Consider the following 13901-nt stretch of genomic DNA (forward strand, 5'->3'; position numbering starts at 1 on the left):
CTCAGAGAAGAAAGATTTATTTTAGGATTGCTGTGAATACAATTCAGTTTTTGGATTTACATTGTAACAGTTTGTTGTATAGATAAGGAATTATAGTAAAGTTTCCGTAATATATATTTCAGAAATCCTGTACGGGCCTGAATTCGTAGTTTCAGTAGACCTCTCGAAAAGAATGCAATTCTCATGTAAGGTAAGTGTCATTGCAGAAATTGTGCTAAAAATATTTGAAGACTCGATGACAGTATTATGAATGATTTATGTCCACTAAAACTCAAGTACTGTAATGTATTGTTGTACTCAGATCAATTTTCAATATTATTTCTCTTTCTCTAGTTCATGATGAATGTACCTCTTTTCCAGATTTGTAACAGAGACATGAACAACGAGATAGCTATGAAGGAACATAAAAACTCAGGGGCACATCAGAGAGTATGTATACTCTAGATTTATTCTTTGATTGCATCTTGCATGTAATGATTACGACCTCTCTCTCTCTCTCTCTCTCTCTCTCTCTCCTCTCTCTCTCTCTCTCTCTCTCTCTCTCTCCTCTCTCTCTCTCTCTCTCTCCTCTCTCTCTCTCTCTCTCTCTCTCTCTCTCTCATCATTGTATAGCTTTTTGCTTGTGATGTGTAAAAAAGCTTGTGATGTGTAATTAAATCTATTGATAAAGAAATATATGCAATTTATGTATCAAAATTTAACCCAGTCGTCTTAAAATGCTTTATTTTTCACAAAATTTGCTTTATGTTTCTCGGATATTGTTCTACAGTATACTTTACATAAAAAAGTAAGGTGAAAGATTTTCAAGTTAAAGATTTTATTTAGTTGGAATTTCTATGTTAGAAAAGTCTAAAGCAAAAATTGCTTTTAAATATACATAATGGTGAACAAAATGTATTAGTCTGCGCTTATTTTTTCAAGTACAGTACAGCATCAGTTTTTGTAAATCATGTTTGTTTTGAAAATACTACAGGTGCTGTAAAGTCTTTTGATTTTGATAGTTTTTATAGACGGCAAGGGTTCCACAAGATCAATAATTTGCTTGCGGCATTATCTGTAAGGGTATTTTTTGTGTCCTCTTTTATGTACACAAAATTCTTATACAATAGACAGTCTGCAGGATTGCTAAATGTAAATATATAGATGTTTCCTTCTTATATTGTTGCTTTGCAACACTATATGGGAATAACATTTGAATAACTCCTACTTTTTTCTTTTCTTACAGAATTTAGATAAGAAGGTCAGAGATTCAGGATTTTCAAACATTAGTGCCAGAAATTATGCTAAAGATTCAATTCACTACAGGCTTTTGAACAGTCACATAGCACCCGTAGGTTAGTGTCATTTATTTGTTCCAATGTGGGGTGTAATTGTCCTTTTATTACGGAGATTGATTCAGCACGACCTTGAGACGGTAGTTAAAAAGTAGATAACGAGGTCGTTATAAAGTAGATAATGAGGTCGTTAAGAAGTAGATAACGAGCTTCAATTTTGATTCGGCTGCTGTCCAGTGCACATGTACCTCTAGTGGCTTACCAAACTTTTTAATTTTCTTTTTCTATTGCAGGAAGTGGTTTTAGTTGTAACTTGGACTGATGGAAATTGAGAAGTATTTTTGTACTTGCTTGGGGGAATGGTGGATACTGCAACCAGTTTATCAGTAAAACCAGCTATAGATCTACTCTTCATTTGTGTCTTATAGGGGTCATGATTGTTTGCAATCATCCCCATGTGCTGAGTTCAGTTCATGTCCTCCCATGCAATAGCAGGCATATGCCCTGAAAGAGAAAAACTAAAGAACTTTTATGTTTTAGTGTTCTCATTGGTTGTGACTGCTTCCACCTTCCCTGTACATACACCCTTGGCTCAGTCCCCCGGGAAGTATACTTCAAGGAGCCCTCGGATTCGCTTTAGCAGTCTTTTCTGATTTTGGTGGTGTGTTGGGTACCCCAAGTATTCGCCACACCCCTTTGGAAGCTGGAAGCTCTTCACCTGTTACTGTGCAGACTGCTGGCGATGAGATTAACCTAAGGTCTTTTAGAGGCCCTCCATGACTTTGTTGAGGGAGCTTTTAGCTAAGGTTACTTCTTCCCCAGTTCCCTCTGTTCAAGTGTCCTGTGTTCCCAGTGACACCAGTGGTGAGAGACGTGGTGGTATCCCTAGTGTCAGGGACTCCAGTGCCAAGCTGCCAAGCCTGAAAGGACTGTGAAGGCCAGTAAAGTGGCTACTGTGATGTTACCTGTTGGTGTTGACCCTGATATTAGTTGACCTGACAGACGTGAGACTGAGCCTTGAGTAGCGAGTGTCCTTTGGGATGGTTACTTACTACTTTTCAGGAATTCCGGCTATCCCCCCCCCCCAGATCTCAATTACCAATAGAGTTCGTGGTAGGTCATCCAACATCGCCGAAATCTCTGACCTTGTTGGTAGAGGGGGAAGAGATGCTGAAGAACGAGGTTGAAGTCGTTCAAGGGGAGTCACCGGGTCTCTACAGTTGGCTCTTGGTGGCGAAGGCAACTGGGTGCTGGAGGTCATCGACCTTTCTTTTCTGAACAAGTTTGTTCATCAAACAAAGTTCAGGACAAAAACAGTACGGTCTGTGCTGTCTTCCATCACATACGGAGGCTTCATGCTTTCAGTGGATATGAAGGACACATGCTATCAAGTACATGTTCATCATTCCTCCACAAGCATCTCTGTTTTTCAATCTATGGTACTGTGTTCCAGTTCAAGGCTGTCCTTCAGGCTGTGTACAGCTCCCTAGGTGTTCATTTAGATAGCCAACTGGGCACACTTGTGATAGATATATCTCTTGATGTACTGTATCTTGACAATTGACCGATTCTTGCCTCTTCGGAGAGGCAGTTTCTACCAGATCAAGATTGGATTCTTGCATTTTGCTATGATCTGGGTTTTGTGGTAAACTGGGAGAAGTCGAATCTCATACTCATACAGAGGTTGAAGTATTTGAGCATACTGATAGACATGGCAGCAGTGAGAGTTTCTAGCGGATGATTGCGTTGGTAGGATCAATGAGGTTGCATGACCATTACTGTTCAAGACAAGTATCAGTTTGGCGCTGAGATCCCTTCAGTGTTGTCTGATGGATCACTAGTCAGCTAACATGGATCCCCTTTTCCATTCTGATCCATTGGGGCAGAAGGTTCTGGCTGACCTTACCTGGTGTCCCGAGAAGGAAAACCTCACCAGGGAAGTCTCACTCAGCTTTCTGCGTCCAGACATGTAAATGTTCTCAGATGCATAGGAGGAGAGGTGGGAAGCACAACTAGACGACCTGATCTTGAGAGAGAGGTATCTGCACATTAACATCCTCAAAAGGCAAGCAGCCTTCGTTGTGCTGCAAGCATTCCAAGAACGATTGAGGAGGCACTCGGTAGTCTTGACAAAGCAACAACACCACTGTAGTAGCCTACATAAGCAAAGGGGGAACAGTCTCTTGCCCATCTTTGCGAGCTGACAAGCGAATGCACATCTGGATGGAGTTTCACGCCATATAGTTGTCAGAAAGGTACATTCTGGTCAAGAGGATTATATTAGCAAACACGCTCAGTCACTAGGGACAGATTTTAGGGTTGGAGTGGTCTCTAGATTCTGGCGTAGGAGATGGGCTTCTTGCCCTGTGGGGCACTCCAGGAATTGACCGGTTTGCTACCTGGAAAAATAAGCCAGGACCCAGTGTGACTCTGGTGGCTTCCTGATGGCCCATGCCAAGTGGTATCCCAATCTGTTAACTTTTCTGGGTGAGGTCCCAAGAGAACTACCCTGGTGGGTTACGCTTCTGTCAGCTAAATCTTCTTAGATAACACCAGATCATGAAGTTGTTTTATCTTAACGAGTGTAGGCTATCCAGTATCTCCTCTGAACGAAATGCTTTTTGTGAGGCACTGCAGAGATGTATGGATACCTGTGATGGTCCTTTGCATCTGTCTACCAAGGGAAGAGGGTCATCTCCTGTAATTTGTGCCATAGAGGGGATATTTCTTCAGTTGGAGCAACTTTAGCACAGATTAAGGATTTTCTCATCTTCTTACTCTGAGTTGCTGCTATCAAAAGCTACCGCTCTGCCTTGAGTATGGCATTCGACTTAACGGTATAGACCTCTCCGTTTCCTGGGAGTTGTCTATGCTCGTGAGGAGTTTCGAGCAGTCTTGCCCACCCTTGGACCACAGGCTCTGGAGTGGGAAGTGACTTGTACCCCGTACTAGCCTTTAAAGAGGTCATCAGACAGAGAGCTTACTTTCAAGACTGTTATTTTAATAGCCCTAGCATCAGCAAAGAGATTAGGCGCATTGCATGGACACTCTTATTTAGTCACCAGTGCTGAGGGATAGATCTCCATCAGTTTTATGCCAAAATTTGTGGTCAAAACCCAGAACCCGGCAGTGCTTGACACTAGGTTCGAGGCTTAGTCCATCCCCTTTCTTCATGAAGCATCAAGCGGTGATGTAGAGATGCTGTGTTTGTTCTGTGAGGTCTCTGTGTTGCTATCTGAAAAGTACTCGACATCTCGTGCCTGAACGTCAGACATTTCGTTAGCACTGCCTGAACCAAGAAAGAAATGTCAAGGGTCAAGCACCAGTTAGTACCAGAGCTAATGAATTCAGGGATATTGGCCTCACCATGTCTTTTAAGAGAAACCTGTCGCTGGACTAAGTGATGAAGGCCAGAGTCTGGAAAAGACAGACCACTTTCATGGCCTTCTACTTACAGGAGAATGCCCAGATGTCGCTTGACATCTTTGTGCTTGGTTGTGTGGTGGCTGCTCAAGTACTGCAGTTGTGTAACCAGCCCATCTTTCACATGAGACAGAATGTGGCTTGTCTATGGTAACATGTAGATGTAAATTTGGAATGAATGGTAGAATAATGGGCTCATTCATTCTTCTGTCCCCCACTCTCATGAGCAATGCAGTTGAATCATTACATGCTGGATCGGACTTGATGCAGTTACAATTGGGAGCTCCATTCCTTATATCTAAAGAAGTATCTCTCCCATCTTCCCTTAACAAGGGGGAGGATGGTGGAATTTATACCAAACCACTGATCATCGTACAAGTACATGATTCCAAACTGATATCCCCTTCCTGGAAGGGTTTCTTTAATTTGATAGAGCACATGCACTCTTGTACAGGCCATGCTCTATCAATCTTTCATCCCAATGAAAGACAGCTTGGAGATTGCTGGAGTCATCCCTTAGCTCCCTCTTAGGCTTAGTCCAAAAGATCAAAAGTGAAGTTCTCCGGCTGGGAAATGGATGAGGCTCCTCATCTTTGGTTAAATGCTCGTTACATTTTTAGTAGGTAGTAGGTTGGCCAGGGCACCAGCCACCTGTTGAGCTACTACTGCCAGAGAGTTATGGGGTCTTTTGACTGGCCAGGCAGTACTACGTTGGATCCTTCTCTCTGGTTACGGGTCATTTTCCCTATGCCTACACACACACACACACGCACCGAATAGTCTGGCCTATTCTTTACTTATTCTCCTCTGTCCTCATACACTTGACAACCTTAAGGTTACCAAACAATTGTTCTTCATCCAAGGGGTTAACTACTGCACTGTAATTGTTCAGTGGCCACTTTCTTCTTGGTAAGGATAGATGAGACTCTTTAGCAATGGTAAGCAGCTCTTCTAGGAGAAGGACACTCCAAAATTAAATCATTATTCTCTAGTCTTGGGTAGTACCATAGCCTCTGTACCATGGTCTTCCACTGTCTTGGGTTAGAGTTCTCTTACTTGAGGGTACACTCAGGCATGCTGTTCTGTCTTGTTTTGTTAAGTTTTTATAGTTTATATAGGAGATATTTATGATAATGTTACTCCTCTTGAATATTTTATCTTTCCTTGTTTCCTTTCCTCACAGGGCTATTTTCCCTGTTGGAGCCCCTGGGCTTAGAGCATCTTGCTTTTCCAACTAGGGTTGTAGCTTAGCAAGTAATAATAATAATATCCAAGTTTTAACAACCATCTCCAGCATGTGTTGAATCAAACTCCCTAATTAAAGAACTCAGGTTTGTACAGCTAGGAAAAATACAAATTACTTAAAAAAAAAGTTATATATTTTTGTGTGGCCTTTATGGTGCGTTAGTCTATCAATATTTATATAATTCCAAAATATGTAAAGTCCTGAGGACTGGGCGTACAGCTGTCTTTTTCTTTATCTCTTATTCCTGTCTTATGCTATTTAATTACAGGTTAGTTTTATAGTAAACTGATACGAATGTATCCCCTTAGATTTTACTGAATTAGGAACAGTACTTGTAACTATTTGCCGTGGCTTTAATATTTTCCCTCCAAACTCTTAGTTAGATGAATTAGGCCAAGTTCATGGGGGAAATATCAATGAGGAGGTAAATTTAAAAGCAATTTTAAAATAGTTGAAACCTTCTCAACTGTTGTAATGTTATGGCCACCTCACTAGTTGTCATGAATTAGGGCAGTGAGAGTACAGTCCTTTGTTCTCACAGGAATACAAACTTCCGTCCTTTAAGGGCACCGTCCGCTATGCCATGAATTTTTTTTTTTCTAATTATTCATAATACACAATTTCTATATATGTTTTAGACATACAGTATGTAATACCTTTATCATATAAAAATTTCAAGTCATTTGATCTAAAACTTTTTTATATAGCAAAAATTATGCTTCTTTAAAAAAAAACTTAATGTACATTTTTCTCCAGTAATATGACACCAATTATATTGAAAATCATACCATCACAACTTCTTTATAAATCAAATAATTTTGTGTGACAGATTTTTAATTTGCTTTTTCTATTTTTTTCATTTTTTTGCTCCTAAATTTTCTTTGTCTACTGTAGATGTAAAATATTCATGAAAAAAGTGAAAAAGGAAAATAAAGATTCTGGTACACAAAATTAAGGGATTTTTATTCCTCTTTTCAATGATATCTTTCTAAAATCGAACAATAAATAAGTGAGAAAATGTACCTAAGTGTGAGTATGTTTTTGAGTTATGAGGTCCCAAAGATTTGCAATAAATTTTCACTTCTTTTCTTAAAAAATCATTATAACATTATTATGATAACTTAACTTTGTACTTTTATTGTTTATTCCTAAATAAACGCACCCTAAATGAGGTATTTAAACCCTTAAGTTTACTAATGCACTTGGCGTAAGGGTGTCATGAGTTGCCAGCGGCCTCTCACTGTTGCCAGACTTTTAGTTAGAATGTTCCAGCTTTGTACTGTTATACATTTTCCCTCTCTTCTTGGTTCTTTTTTGTTGCTCTTTGCCTACTTTTTGTACTTTCTATGACCTTAGGTAACATTGGTCTTGCTATGTAGTTCACGAGGACGCTGCGAAAACACAATGTACATACGAACTGCAAGTAAACAAACACATGCATTACAACTTCTATACGTCTTTGGAAACTGTGGCTTCTGTTCTCGTAGCTCGTAGTTTTCGTTCACCTACCCTCTACCAATACCTTCCATCTCTGTCAGACGTACGAGGTTTCAAAACATAAGTGAAAAAATCGCTATATATATGCAAAAATAAACACAAAGATGATTCTGTCGAACTCAGTTATGCAGACGACGCACTAAAGATGATGTCGATCATTTAAAGACCACTTTATCTTCATTATTTGTAAAAATAGTTGGCTGAAACTTCTGGAGAGCATGTACGATATGTTTCTGCATACATAGAAGCAATAAAACGATTTATGATTTCTGAAAGCTATGTCAAAACACCATAGCAGATGGTCCACTTGATAAGAGTTTGATGTCAGCGTATTTATAACTTGGCTGTTAAAATTTTTGATGAGATGTCAGTAGTTACTTGCAGGCACTTCTCTTCAGCACACTGAGTAGCCAGTTTATTCAGTCTCGTGGTAGTACAGACGCACTGACCTTCTGGTGCCCTCAACTGGTTGTTTTAGTCTGCACTTTTCTTTTAGATATTCTATTGGCATATCATCAAGAATGTGCAGTCATTTCCTGATGAATGTAGCTGTGACAGTTACTGTGCAACCTGCCGATGTTCACATTCTTTTTCCTCTTGCGCAGCTGTGCCATTTGCTGTTTATTTCCTCATTGTAGTGATTAGGGGGCTGCAGCTGGTAATGGCACATAGACTTACTATCGAGCTGCTGACTCTGATCCCGCTATCCTGCATTAAAATGAATGGCCCAGTCGAAAAAACGAACAGTGATTAACACCATCCCTTGTTTTGGTTCTGGACATGGGGACTTAACAAGCAATTAAACCTCAGATCAAGTGAAATTTTTCCTATATCATTATCTTTACATTAATATACTTTAACAGATAAATGAAAAAGTTGGATATTTTATATGAAGGTGACTGTATCAAAGATGAGGAAGTTTAGTCTGGTTAATGAATGAGTAAAGATAAGGAAATTGTATAAAAAAGTATTTTTTTTCAATATTAATCTTACCCGATGATCATGTAGCTGTCAACTCTGTTGCCCGACAGAAATCTAAGGTCGGGATACGCCAGCGATCGCTATACAGGTGGGGGTGTACACAACAGCGCCATCTGTGAGCAGGTACTCAAGTACTTCTTGTCAACAAGAACTCAATTTTTCCTCTGTCGTGCCACCGGCAAGACCTACTAATACGCCGTCCCTAACTGGATTTGTTTTCACAACTTTTTGGTGAAGTACACTATTCCAGTTTTGAGCTTTCGCTATGCAGGGGTTTTATCTTCATTTCAAAACTTGAACTCGTTTTGGATAGATTTAATTATGGTGACGAAGAGAGTATGGACTCTCTTTCACTTTTAAATGGCCGACCCTTCCCTTAGACGGAAGTGTTGGTGACGAAGAGAGTATAGACTCTCTTTCACTTTTAAATGACCGACCCTTCCCTTAGACGGAAGTGTGTTTAGGTTTTTGGTAATTTTGCTTAACAAAGTTATAGATTTATTTTATATCTCTCCGCCATTTATAGGCCTCTTCGATTAACTTTCCATTTATTATAAACTTATAAAAATTAATTTTTATGTTTGTTTATATGCGACCTTTCCTAATAGTAGGCGGTCCTTACTTGGAACCGAAGTTAATTAACATTGAGCCCGTCATATCGTATTTCCTTTTAAGAATTCATGCTATTTTAATTTTAATGTTTTTGAAAGAATTTCTTTGATAGTCTCGTACTGTTTTCAAAGATGAACTAACGTTTAGTTTAGTCTCCGCAGTTGTTGACGTTCAGAACGTTCAACATGCGCTCTATCGTTACGATAGAGAGAGTATTTCACGTTGCAGTAAGAGTAAACCGATTCTAGCGTTTCGTTCATTCTTTCTTAGCTTAAATGGTTTTAATTCTAATAAAGGAACTTTTTATTTGGGAAACCTTTCAGTTTTTTTTTTTTTCCTTTAACAAATATATGTTTTAACGATATATAATTGGGCTCATCTCTCAGGTTCTAAGTCAAGAGAGAGAGAGAGAGAGAGAGATAGAGACGGAGGGAGAGAGAGGAGAATAAACGTTTCGTTCAAACGGGTAACGTTGTTCTCGTTTTTTACTCTTCTCCCTAGTCGCTATAGGGGAAGAAGGTAAAACGTTTCTAGAGTTTTATTCTTGTTCCCAGGCTTTATGCGGTGAGAGATTTTAAACGTAGTTTATTTGATCTAGTGTTTAGTCTCTTTTCCAGCCACTGAATTCTTTATCTTTCATTATGTTTTTCTGTTACATTGTAAAACTGTTTTCGCAATTACTACCTTTTAATGAAGGATAGGATTGCGTGTTTCAGGTACAAATCACTTAAAGTTTCGAGTTCAGTGAAATAAGTGCAAACAGAAAATCAAAAGTGATAAAGTGATATGCGCAAAGTGTTACAGTGTTGCGTTCGAGGGTTCGTCTGTTCGTGCCAGTTGTTCACCTAGTCCGATACCTCTTACAAGCTCCCAAGCCCAGGGGAGAAGTAATGTCGAAGGACTTATGGGTTCCACAGGTCTTGATCGACGAACAGACGTTTCCCTCCGTGGTTTCGGGTGTATCTACACACGTTGCCGACGTGATCACCCCACCCACACAAAGACGAGAGAGCCCATTTATTCCTCGTCTGCGGAAGAGGTTTCTCGCAGAAACCATGGACCAAATCTTGCAGCTTTTAAGTGCAAGTCGGTCCCTTCCGCGCAAGTCCAACGGCCTAGGTGTAGCCACTGGGTCAGTTCGGACTCGCTCCAGTCATCCGACGACTGCACACCTCCCAAGGAGGCAAGGTGGTACCGCAACAGGCAGTAACTCCGTCTGTTGCCGCACCAGCTGTTTTAGACCCTCAGTCACAACGGACAGTAGCTCCGTTTGTTGCCGTCTTTCATAGACCCTAGTGGTCCATGCTGCAGACTATACAGTCTCAGCTTGCTCCTTCATGCAGGAGTATCGTGCTGGAAGGTTGACAATGCACCTGTTATTCTACAACCTTCCACGGTTGTGCGCTCAGCAGATACTGCGGCTGCCTGCTCCCACACTCCACCTGTGAGAGCTCCACCTCCGATGCGCAGTCGACCCTGCCAGACGCATGTTCATGCTGCACCCTCCATTGACATGCGTGAGCTACCGCATCAGCAGTGGGAAGGTGCTGTAGAGCTGCAGTGTTTTGACACAATGCGGCATGCTCCGCAACCCATGCGGCATGCTCCGCATCCCATACGGCATGCTCCGCAACCCACGGCAGTCCCTCCCACGCACCAACACTCCGCTTTTGTTGTTGCCAGCTCCCACATCCGACTGCGGAGAAGGTTGACGATGCACCCGTGGGCCTACACCTACCACGGTTGTGCGCCCGGCATGGCTTCCTGCTCCCACACTCTTGTTGTGAGAGCTCCTCCACCCATGCACAGTCAACCCTGCCAGATGTATGATGACTCCCACAGACACACGGAGCACTCCGTTGCCGTGCGTGAGCTACCACAAGCTGCCGTGTTTTGACACGGTGTGTCAGCCTCCGCAACACACTGTGGTTACCGCCACTCGCCCGCAGCAAACTAGTCAGTCAGGAGTTGAGGCTTCCCCACACAACTTTGGTTGTTGCCAACTCACAGACTGTCAAACAGTTACATGACGTTGCCTTCTGGTCTGCTACTAATACACCAGTGCTGTATGTCCTCACGCTCCTGTTGTGGTTGACAGTTCAGTTTTTGACAGTTCACAGACTGTCAAGCAGTTTCATAACGTTGCCTTCTGGTCTGCTGCTTTTGCACCAGTGAAACCCTCACTGAGATACCTAGCTTTTCTCGGACATGGTTCCTGTAGATGAGAAAGTGCTGTTCTCCCTCCTTCTGATATTCCCTTGAGGACTCTGTCATTTGGAGAGGAGCCTTAAGCTGCTTAGCCTCCTATGGACTTTAATTAAAGCATAACATGCTTCCAGGGAGGGTAAATGGTTCCGCTTCAGTCGCTAACCCCGTCTGTTGCCACACCTGCTCCCTTAGACCTTGGGCTTTGTTGCAAGACATGCAGTCCAAGCTTAGTCCTTGATAGAGGATTTTTTACGGAGAAGAACCTTCTTGCCAACGACCTTCCTACCGGTTGGTTGTACGCCCTGTTGACGCTGAGGTATCCTACTCACGTCCGCCAGTTGAGATGGTTCCTCCACCGGTGCGACCCAGTGTGGGTTGCCAGTCGCACGTTGACGTTAAGCTACTCTCGGAGGTGGTTGTGGACGTTCAGTGTGTCACTGGGAAGACGTTCAACAACCAGCAGAGGTGACTTGTTGTGACGCAGTGCGGCAACCTCAGCAACCCGATAAGGGGTTGTCTGCACTACCCAGACAGTCTAGACAATTTCGGGTTGTCGCTGTTCTTCCTCGCATCCCCATGGTTGACAGTTCACAGACTGTGCAGCAGTACCATGATCTTGTGTCCGGCTCCGTCACGCATCCACCAGTGCGACCGGATTCAGCGAGTCAGACGTTGCCCACTCCGTTGCCGTTTCCTCATCAGTTTCGGATGAGGAACCCTCTGATGAGGACATGGCTGAACAAGACGATCAACCCCCAGCCCTGCTATCCATCCAGAAGATGCTGAAGAAGGAATACGGCCCTGTCAGGCTGTGGATGAGTCTGGTTAGGACACTGTCATCCGTGGTTCAATTGGTGTCACTTGGAAGACTACACCTCCGTCCTCTTCGGTTTCATCTAGCTCTTCACTGGAAAAGGACAAGACGCTAGAAGCGGTCTCGATCCCGGTTTCCGGAAGATAAGTCTGGTCTAACCTGATGAAAGGACTTTATCAACCTTTTATAGGGTCTTCCCCTGACTGTTCAGACTCCCAACCACGTTCTCTTCTCAGACGCATCGGACGTAGGCTGGGGTGCGACCTTAGGCGGTAGGGAATGCTCGGGATTATGGAACTCGAGTCAAAGGACAATGCATTTTAACTGCAAGAAGCTTCTGGCAGTACGTCTGACCTGGAAAAGCTTCAGGTCTCTCCTTCAAGACAAAGTAGTGGAGGTCAACACGGACAACTCCCTGCTTTGATGTTCATCTCCTAGCAAGGAGGGACCTACTCTCTGACATGGTGCGAGTTCGCTAGTGACCTCCTCTCCTGTTCAACAGGTCTAGACTTTTCACTAGTAACAAGTTTCTTCCAAGGCAACTTGAATGTCTTAGCAGATTGTCTCAGTAGGAAGGGACAATAATTCCAACATATTGGACCCTCCACAGAGATGTATGCAAGAGACTTTGGGTCACCTGGGGCCAGCCAACCATAGATCTCTTCGCAACCTCGATGTCCAAGAGGCTCTCAATACTTTGCTCACCTATCCCGGACCCAGCAGTGGTTCTTTTAGATGCCTTTCTACTAGATTAGTCTCATCTAGATCTATATGCATTCCCTCCGTTCTAGATTGTCAACAAGGTACTGCAGAAGTTCGCCTCTCACGATGGGACAAAGTTGACACTAGTTGCTTCCCTCTGGCCCGCGAGAGAATAACTTACCGAGGTACTTCGATGGCTAGTAGACGTTCCCAGAACTCTTCCCCTAAGGGTGGACCTGCTACGTCTGCCACGCGTAAGAAGGTACTCCAAGGCCTCCACGCTCTTCGTCTCACTGCCTTCAGAGTATCGAAAAACTCTCGAGAACTAGAGGTTTTTCGAAAGAGGCAACCAGAGCGATTGTTAGAGCAAGGAGAACATCCACCCTTAGAGTCTACCAATCGAAGTGGGAAATCTTCCTAAACTGGTGCAAGTCAGTATCCGTATCCTCGACCAGTACCTCTGTAACTCAAATAGCTGACTTCCTCTTATATCTGAGGAAAGAGCGATCTCTTTCAGCTCCCACTTTCAAGGGTTACAGAAGCATGTTGGCATCAGTCTTCCGTCACAGAGGCTTAGATCTTTCCAACAATAAAGATCTACAGGACCTCCTTAAGTCTTTTGAGACCACGAAGGAGCGTCGTTTGGTTACACCTGGTTGGAATTTAGACGTGGTTCTAAGATTCCTTATGTTAGACAGGTTCGAACCACTTCAATCAGCCTCCCTGAAAGATCTCACCTTTAAGACTCTTTTCCTGATATGCTTAACCGCAGCTAAAAGAGTCAGTGAGATTCATGCCTTCAGCAAGAACATCGGATTTTCATCCGAAACGGCTACATGTTCTACATCTTGGTTTTCTAGCCAAACACGAGCTGCCTTCTCGGCCTTGACCAATATCGTTCGTTATTCCAAACTTATCGTATGGTTGGAAATGAACTAGAAAGAGTATTATGTCCTGTAAGAGCTCTTAAGTTCTATTTTAATAACCTTTACGAGGCCCGTCTGAAGCTTTATGGTGTTCAGTTAAGAATTCATCTTTGCCTATGTCAGAGAATTCTTTATCCTATTATTTTCAAACTGTTAATACGAGAAGCTCATTCCCTTCTGAATGAGGAAGACCAAGCTTGGCTGAAGGTAAGGACACA

The 13901-nt window shown here is 42.6% G+C and overlaps 1 protein-coding gene across 1 annotated transcript in view; it reads left to right on the forward strand.

The window, feature by feature from the left end:
* Window positions 1-13901, forward strand: part of LOC137624246 (uncharacterized) — a 128131-nt gene that overhangs the window by 32585 nt on the left and 81645 nt on the right. The window contains exons 4-6 of the mRNA XM_068354758.1: window positions 123-190; window positions 361-429; window positions 1226-1334. Coding sequence (XP_068210859.1) covers window positions 123-190; window positions 361-429; window positions 1226-1334 — 246 coding nt within the window. The remainder of the gene's footprint in view (window positions 1-122; window positions 191-360; window positions 430-1225; window positions 1335-13901) is intronic.

The sequence above is a fragment of the Palaemon carinicauda genome, chromosome 31, assembly GCF_036898095.1.
Source record: "Palaemon carinicauda isolate YSFRI2023 chromosome 31, ASM3689809v2, whole genome shotgun sequence".
Lineage (NCBI taxonomy): Eukaryota > Metazoa > Arthropoda > Malacostraca > Decapoda > Palaemonidae > Palaemon > Palaemon carinicauda.